The sequence below is a fragment of the Coregonus clupeaformis genome, unplaced genomic scaffold, assembly GCF_020615455.1.
Source record: "Coregonus clupeaformis isolate EN_2021a unplaced genomic scaffold, ASM2061545v1 scaf1870, whole genome shotgun sequence".
Lineage (NCBI taxonomy): Eukaryota > Metazoa > Chordata > Actinopteri > Salmoniformes > Salmonidae > Coregonus > Coregonus clupeaformis.
The window spans coordinates 96,091-105,447 of NW_025535324.1; the positions used below are offsets into that span (position 1 = coordinate 96,091).

Genomic DNA, 9,357 nt, shown 5'->3' on the forward strand with positions numbered 1-9,357 from the left:
CATTGTTCTCCTTATGGTTAGAAGGATTCATCTGTACAGTCTGACAGGGCCAGATGGACAGTCTCTAGCCCAGAAACCAAATGAAGAAATGCTGCAGGGGGAAAAAAACATACATTAGACCAAATGTTATCCCATCTCCTTTCTCCACTGAAGGGGTGCAGACCGACGGGTGACGTTCTTCTCAGTAAAGGTGTCACAGTATCTCTGGTCCGTCCCTAGTTAGAATGCTCTGACTTGCCATGACATGGGCACTGGGCACCCATCCCACCACATGGAAGCATTCACAAGCCTAGAGTGTGGAACACATCTTCAACATCATCACCTCTCACCAGACATCAGTCAGTCAAACATATATTGACCTGCGTTACATCTTACGGTATATACACCGTAAAACATGAAGTTTGTGCAAGGAAGAAAACAATCATTTCATGAATATCGTTCTCTGAGAAAATAATATGGAAATACTGAAGTTGCCATCCGGTTTTTACATTTTACACGTGCTGTACACAAATCGTGTTGTATTATTCCTGTCTTACGCACTCCTGCAGACAAAACTGTCATCAAGACAACATTGGTACCGACTTACAAAACATTGAGTTAGCCTTCCCCCGCTCGAAGTCAACACGAACAGACAGTTGGCACTAGTGAAATGGAACAATGTTTTTTTCTCTATACAATTCATACAAAAATAAAAATTGTCCAATGATGTTTTAACTTCAAATTTTCTTTTTCCATTTCATTTTGCACAGAGGTAGTGGCTACTTAGGTAAAGGGGAAGGGACAAAAAGTAAATAAAAAATATCTTAGAAAATGCTTTTGTTAATTTTTGACCAGAGGAATCGTAAAAGAACAAAATATAATACTGCAATCACATACAAAAGTAGTCCTTCATTTTTGTACATTTTATACAGTGTTCACGCTTTTTTTTTGCTTTTTTTAATTTCAATTTTTTCTTTAAAAGGCAAAAAGAGGGGTGTGTTTGGAATGGTACGCCCCAGGCTAATGGACAGTCTATGCCAGCGGGTCCACCAGGGGCTCCTCATCCCCCCGCGACAGAAGCTCCTTCTTCTCATCCGTGCTGGCCAGGGAGTTGCGGCTATTGTGGGCTCCCATGTACAGGGTGGCGTACACTGGGTTTGTGAAGTTGGTGGGCTGGGAAGAGACCAGGGAGGATCATTAGATGAACTACATACATCAGAGTAGGTGTGTTTGTATGTTGCCTCATTTGTGTCCAGGGTGTGTGTGTGTGTGTGTGTTTGCTTGTACAGGTGTGTGAGACAAGGTGTAAGTGTGTTTGTGTGCTTGCTTTTATTACCGTGTGTGTTACCTTGTCTGGGTCCAGTGTGAAGTCTGAGTCTAGGAGCTCCCCGGCATCGTCGTCTGGCTCGCCCTCGTAGATCTTGTATGCTGGGTTTCCTATCTCCACGTTCATGGCTCCATTGGTCATCCTCTGGTGCTGGAAGCCCTTGGCCCTGCGAACACAGTGGTGAAAGGTCATGACCCCTGAGGCACAGACGGGTCCTGAGAGCGTCCACACAGCGCGGGCAGCGACAAGGCCACATCATGGAGTCGGGGAGGGGGGTATTGGCTGTCACATCACTGTGCCTGGATCCAAAGCCACAGCACAGGCAACAACGCAAACCCAGCATTCACCTAGCTAGTATACACTAGACACACTGGTCCTGGAGAGGGGTGTGTAACAGTACCCTAAGTGGTACTACGGAATGTCTTGAAAGTTTATAGGCATTTTGGATAAAAATGTATGTTGTCAGTTTGGAGCATTACCATATCGGGTCAAACCATGGACTTGAAGAATAGTAAATGCTGGATTTTTCATGTAGCATTTTCCAAATCCTGGCTTGGAACAATGCAGTCTGAGCGTCCCCTCTCAGTATGGTACATACAGTAGCACTCTAAACATGATACAGTACAATTCAGTACAGTATGATGGAGAAAAGCATGGGGTACTATAGGCACTTTGGGGCCATAGACTGATCTATTTCACAACCTCTTCAATAGATCACCACCTGTTTAATACCCCCCCCCACCCCCCCTAGAAGTACAGTATAGTGGGGAGGTTTGGAGAGAGGGACCAATCCTGAACAGGGATTCAGAACAGGAGAGGGAGGGGAAAGCTGAACTAGAGCACTGCTCATTCACAACGGAGAGACAGAGAGTAGCGACACTGACCACAGGACTATACACTGCACAGCAAAAGTGACTGATGAAGGGAGGGATGAAAGGAGAGAGAGAAATGGACGGGATGCCATTTTGGGAGAGAGAGGATGGAAAGCGTAACCCTGGCAACCGTTACCGCGAGAGTCTGGAGCAGGATTTGCCCGGCCTGCCAGACCTGAGGGACAGAAGAGATGCAGTTACTCACAGCAGAGAGAGAACCAGAGATAGAAAAGGAGCGAACAGTAAAGACCAAGAGATAAAAGAAGGGAGCCTGAGAGTACAGAGACAGAGACCAAGAAGAAGACAGAGCTTGAGAGGGAGTTAAAATAGGCAATGTCCCAGTGTTACTCTAGTGTATTGGAGTTGTGTAGTGCTTTGTAGTGTTGTGTAATGAAGTGTGGTGTTGTTTGGTGTAGTGTTACTCACCCCCTCATCCTCTTTCTGTACCAGAACACAGCTCCTCCCACCAACAGAACCAACAACAGCAGTAGCAGCATTGGGATCACTATGGAGGCAGTACCTGTACACGGACACACAGAAACAGTATACACAGTTAGTTAGGCTGAGTCTGGTGACCGTTCTCCACAGAACCGGAAATCCTGGAGATGTGTTGATGGTAGGAGATTTAATTTGGCGCCAAGTCGCTGTGCAGCCAAATAATGTGTGTAAAATGTAGAGGAGCAGCTCTTGCGTTTTATTTTGATGGCCAGCCGACATCTAAGTTACAGTAAAATTCACAAGCAAAAGTTAAGCCTCTACTTTTTGCAAACCTTTAGAATAGTTGAGAATAGTTTACTTACGTCCGCCAGACTCTGATGAGTCTACACTAGAGGCCACCACCTCACAGCGATGCCCAACCCAGCCTGCAGAACACCTAGGGAGAGAGAGTGCGAGAGAGAGAGATGTTACCTCACAGCAACCAGAAATAACATTCTAGTGAGTGAGTGAGTGCGTGTGAGTTAGTGTGAGAGCGTGTGTGTGTGCGTGCGTGTATACTCACTTGCACTCTGGAAGGTGTGTTTGTGGGTTGACAGAGCATTGTCCATTAGCACAGTACTCATCACATGTGTAGCAGCTGGACTGGACTCTGCCGTTGGTGCAGCTACAGGACACACACAGGTAACAATAGGGAAGGACATGTGTGTGGGTGGTGTGTGTATATGTGTGTTATAAATTGATGTGTGTTTCAGTGTCTGTTTCTGTCAATATCAGTTTCTGTGTGTGTGTGTGTTGACACTTACATGCAGGTGACCTCTCCTGTGGGCTGGAAGGAGTTGGTGGGGATACACTTGCCGTCGCGGCAGTAGTGGCACTTGTCCACCTCACAGGTGCTGCCGCTGTACTGGGGCAGACAGCGACACTGGCGCGCCCCGCTGGCACTTTGCAGACATGTGCCCCTGTTCAGACAGTGGCCCTCGCAGCTACCTACTCACACACAGGCATACAGAAGAGACAACTATCAGTCTGAGTATACTGAGTGCAAGGAGCCTTAAGGTAGATATCAAAAAGCACCAAGCAGTTAACATTTTGTAGAAAGCACCATCCTCCATTACTGTAACTCAGTAAAGTGCTGCAGTGTTATACTGCCAGCCGGTGACAGTGCAGACAGTTCAGTTTATTTTAGTTGATTACGATCCCCATTATATAAATACATTTAAGTAATTTAGAAGACGCTCTTATCCAGAGTGACTCACAGTTAGTGCATTCATCTTAAGGTAGCTAGGTGAGACAATCACATATCACAGTCAGTAGTAGCTATGTTTCCATCAATTTGTTGAAAGATTTTTAAGCGAAAATTCTTATGTTCGCAACAAATAAATATGTGCATTTTACCAGCAGTGGTATGTTTCCATCAAACTGTCTTCTTGTGAATAAAAGGCTGTGCATAATGACGTAGTTAGTGCACACAAAAAGCACTGTCGTATATAACTTTTGATTGATCAAATAAAAAAACAAGTTCAATGTGTTTCCATCCCATTTTTAACTCTGTTGATAGTCTTGGCACAGAAAGTCTGCGATAAACAGCAAATGTGCCCACTCTGGTCTTGGCATGTGCGCTATAGCCTCCATGATGAGACTATGGATAAGAGCGAGATCATTTTTATTTGTTAAATGGCAGCCAAGCATCTAAAATCATGTCACCAGCATACAAATGAAGACTCTATATTTAATGGAAAGGCGCAGCAAGCTCATCACCATGCACTTTCATCACTCTGTGAAGTTCATCATAACCCATTGCATATGTAGCTTAGCCTAATAAACTGCATGCTTTTCCAAGTCGTAGTGGGAGGACCACACAACATAGCGTCACGTGACTGCAAATTTACCTCAACATGATAGTTATTCTATCAACAATTGTGCAATAAATAGTTTCCACCGCAATTTGTTGCATACGGTAATCTAATCACCTACAAAAAAATTATCCACCCTGGTCTAGCGTATTTTGTTTTCCATCAGGCCTGTCGTGAGTTTTTATCCGACAGGTACTTTACTCACATAAAAATGGTTGGATGGAAACCTGCTTATAGTAAGTAAACCTTTTTCTCAATAAAGCATCAATCAGCAAAGTCAGTACTAGTAAGAAAAGACAAGTGCAAGTGTTAGTGCAAGAGAGTCAAGTTCAACAGTAGGGTCTCTCAGTAGTCAAGTCAAGTACAACAGTAGGGTCTCTCAGTAGTCAAGTCAAGTTCAACAGTAGGGTCTCTCAGTAGTCAAGTCAAGTACAACAGTAGGGTCTCTCAGTAGTCAAGTCAAGTTCAACAGTAGGGTCTCTCAGTAGTCAAGTCAAGTTCAACAGTAGGGTCTCTCAGTAGTCAAGTCAAGTTCAACAGTAGGGTCTCTCAGTAGTCAAGTCAAGTTCAACAGTAGGGTCTCTCAGTAGTCAAGTCAAGTTCAACAGTAGGGTCTCTCAGTAGTCAAGTCAAGTTCAACAGTAGGGTCTCTCAGTAGTCAAGTCAAGTTCAACAGTAGGGTCTCTCAGTAGTCAAGTCAAGTTCAACAGTAGGGTCTCTCAGTAGTCAAGTCAAGTTCAACAGTAGGGTCTCAGTAGGTTTGTTCTCTTCTCCTTGTTCGGGGCGGGGGAGGGGTGTGCTGTGTGATTATTCAGATACTTTTTGAAGAGGTAGGTTACATGACACAATACAGAACATTTATAGACAAACACAAGGCAATATTACATTAAATAAAAAATAAGATAAGACAGGGACAGACCAACAGAAAGACAGACAGACTCACGGTACTGGCACTGGTCCCCCAGGAAGTCAGCAGGGCAGTGGCAGGTGGGCTGGTTGCCAGCGCTGACCGTGCAGTTCCCTCCGTTCTGACAGTAGTTCTTACAGGTTTGGAGGTTACAGTTGGGACCAGTGAACCCTGTCAGACAGCGACACGTTGGGGAGCCTAGGGAGGGAGGGAGAGACAGACATGGTCAGACAGAGAGATAAACAGATGGACAGGATGAGGGAGGAAGAGGAGAGAGAAACAGACTAACATTAGGACTGCTCATTGAGGGTCAAGTCCTTGACTCAATACACGGCTGTCTAGTTGTATTATCATTCTACAGTGCCTTGCAAAAGTATTCATCCCCCATGGCGTTTTTCCTATTTTGTTGCATTACAACCGGTAATTTAAATCGATTTTTATTTGGATTTCATGTAATGGACATACACAAAATAGTCCAAACTTGTTTCAAAGAATTCAAAAAAATTAATAACGGAAAAGTGGTGCGTGCATATGTATTCACCCCCCTTTGCTATGAAGCCCCTAAATTAGATCTGGTGCAACCAATTACCTTCAGAAGTCACATAATTAGTTCAATAAAGTCACATGATCTGTCACATGATCTCAGTATATATACACACACCTGTTCTGAAAGACCTCAGAGTCTGCCACACCACTAAGCAAGGGGCACCACCAAGCAAGCGGTACCATGAAGACCAAGGAGCTCTCCAAACAGGTCAGGGACAAAGTTGTGGAGAAGTACAGATCAGGGTTGGGTTATAAAAAAATATGAGAAACCTTGAACATCCCACGGAGCACCATTAAATCCATTATTTAAAAAAATGGAAAGAATACGGCACCACAATAAACCTGCCAAGAGAGGGCGCCCACCAAAACGTACAGACCAGGTAAGGAGGGCATTAATCAGAGAGGCAACAAAGAGACCAAAGATAACCCTGAAGGAGCTGCAAAGCTCCACAGCTGCAATTGGAGTATCTGTCCATAGACCACTTTAAGCTGTACACTCCACAGAGCTGGGCTTTACGGAAGAGGGGCCAGAAAAAAGCCATTGCTTAAAGAAAAAAATAAGCAAACACGTTTGGTGTTCACCAAAAGGCATGTGGGAGACTCCCCAAACATATGGAAGAAGGTACTCTGGTCAGATGAGACTAAAATTGAGCTTTTTGGCTATGTCTGGTGCAAACCCAACACCTCTCATCACCCCGAGAACACCATCCCCACATTGAAGCATGGTGGTGGCAGCATCATGCTGTGGGGATGTTTTTCCATCGGCAGGGACTGGGAAACTGGTCAGAATTGAAGGAATGATGGATGGCGCTAAATACAGGGAAATTCTTGAGGGAAACCTGTTTCAGCCTTCCAGAGATTTGAGACTGGGACGGATGTTCACCTTCCAGCAGGACAATGACCCTAAGCATACTGCTAAAGCAACACTCGAGTGGTTTAAGGGGGAAACATTTAAATGTCTTGGAATGGCCTAGTCAAAGCCCAGACCTCAATCCAATTGAGAATCTGTGGTATGACTTAAAGATTGCTGTACACCAGCGGAACCCATCCAACTTGAAGGAGCTGGAGCAGTTTTGCCTTGAAGAATGGGCAAAAATCCCAGTGGCTAGATGTGCCAAGCTTATAGAGACATACCCCAAGAGACTTGCAGCTGTAATTGCTGTGAAAGGTGGCTCTACAAAGTATTGACTTTGGGGGGGGGGTGAATAGTTATGCACGCTCAAGTTCTGTTTTTCACTCTTATTTCTTGTTTGTTTCACAATAAAAAATATTTTACATCTTCAAAGTTGTAGGCATGTTGTGTAAATCAAATGATACAAACCCCCCAAAAATCCATTTAAATTCCAGGTTGTAAGGCAACAAAATACGAAAAATGCCAAGGGGGGTGAATACTTTGTAAGCCACTGTATACAGTGGGGACAAAAGTATTTAGTCAGCCACCAATTGTGCAAGTTCTCCCACTTAAAAAAGATGAGAGAGGCCTGTAATTTTCATCATAGGTACACGTCAACTATGACAGACAAATTGAGAATTTCACATTGTAGGATTTTTATGAATTTATTTGCAAATTATGGTGGAAAATAAGTATTTGGTCACCTACAAACAAGCAATATTTCTGGCTCTCACAGACCTGTAACTTCTTCTTTAAGAGGCTCCTCTGTCCTCCACTCGTTACCTGTATTAATGGCACCTGTTTGAACTTGTTATCAGTATAAAAGACACCTGTCCACAACCTCAAACAGTCACACTCCAAACTCCACTATGGCCAAGACCAAAAAGAGCTGTCAAAGGACACCAGAAACACAATTGTAGACCTGCACCAGGCTGGGAAGACTGAATCTGCAATAGGTAAGCAGCTTGGTTTGAAGAAATAAACTGTGGGAGCAATTATTAGGAAATGGAAGACATACAAGACCACTGATAATCTCCCTCGATCTGGGGCTCCACGCAAGATCTCACCCCGTGGGTCAAAATGATCACAAGAACGGTGAGCAAAAATCCCAGAACCACACGGGGGGGACCTAGTGAATGACCTGCAGAGAGCTGGGACCAAAGTAACAAAGCCTACCATCAGTAACACACTACGCCACCAGGGACTCAAATCCTGCAGTGCCAGACGTGTCCCCCTGCTTAAGCCAGTACATGTCCAGGCCCGTCTGAAGTTTGATAGAGTGCATTTGGATGATCCAGAAGAGGATTGGGAGAATGTCATATGGTCAGATGAAACCAAAATAGAACTTTTTGGTAAAAACTCAACTCGTCATGTTTGGAGGACAAAGAATGCTGAGTTGCATCCAAAGAACACCATACCTACTGTGAAGCATGGGGTGGAAACATCATGCTTTGGGGCTGTTTTTCTGCAAAGGGACCAGGACAACTGATCCGTGTAAAGGAAAGAATAAATGGGGCCATGTATCGTGAGATTCTGAGGAAAACCTCCTTCCATCAGCAAGGGCATTGAAGATGAAACGTGGCTGGGTCTTTCAGCATGACAATGATCCCAAACACACCGCCCGGGCAACGAAGGAGTGGCTTCGTAAGAAGCATTTTCAAGGTCCTGGAGTGGCCTAACGAGCCTCCAGATCTCAACCCCATAGAAAATCTTTGGAGGGAGTTGAAAGTCCGTGTTGCCCAGCGACAGCCCCAAAACATCACTGCTCTAGAGGAGATCTGCATGGAGGAATGGGACAAAATACCAGCAACAGTGTGTGAAAACCTTGTGAAGACTTACAGAAAACGTTTGACCTGTGTCATTGCCAACAAAGGGTATATAACAAAGTATTGAGAAACTTTTGTTATTGACCAAATACTTATTTTCCACCATAATTTGCAAATAAATTCATAAAAATCCTACAATGTGATTTTCTGGAGAAAAAAATCTCATTTTGTCTGTCATAGTTGACAAGTACCTTGATGAAAATTACAGGCCTCTCTCATCTTTTTAAGTGGGAGAACTTGCACAATTGGTGGCTGACTAAATACTTTTTTTCCCCACTGTATGTCTCACTCTTCCTGGCGTAATGTTCTATTCTGACACCTCTCAGACAGTGCCCCCTCCTGTCAGGTTAGTTTTTTAGTATAATTTTTTTATGTTAGTGTATTACCTGTAGGAGAGGCTGTGCAGGTGCCTCCATTCTGACAGTAGTCCCTGCACTGGTCCACCTCACACTTGTCTCCTCCGAAGTTGGGCTGGCAGCGACACTTGGGCTGCTTCCTGGCGTTGAGGAAACAACTGCCTCCGTTCAGACACTGGAACGTTACACGTACCACTGGGAGGAGCTGAGGAGGAGAGAAGAGTGATGCGTGTGTATAATTACAGGTAGGGATTAGTGTGGATGTATGTACAACTCCCACCACGATCTTGCAAATTGCGTCTGTGTTTTTAATGTTTTTGTCATCATTATGAGTTTTATGTGAGCTGAAAGGTATTTTATA

At 44.3% G+C, this 9,357-nt stretch overlaps 1 protein-coding gene across 1 annotated transcript; it reads right to left on the reverse strand.

The window, feature by feature from the left end:
• Positions 1–868: 868 nt before the first annotated feature.
• Positions 869–9,201, reverse strand: LOC123487904 (low-density lipoprotein receptor-related protein 1-like; the record flags this gene model as incomplete). The annotated part of the gene is made up of 9 exons (XM_045218881.1): positions 869–1,152; positions 1,328–1,472; positions 2,315–2,353; positions 2,605–2,698; positions 2,979–3,052; positions 3,179–3,280; positions 3,420–3,603; positions 5,413–5,574; positions 9,027–9,201. Coding segments are annotated over 9 exons (1,116 nt in total), but the record flags the coding sequence as incomplete, so codon positions are not given.
• Between the last annotated feature and the right edge of the window lie 156 nt (positions 9,202–9,357).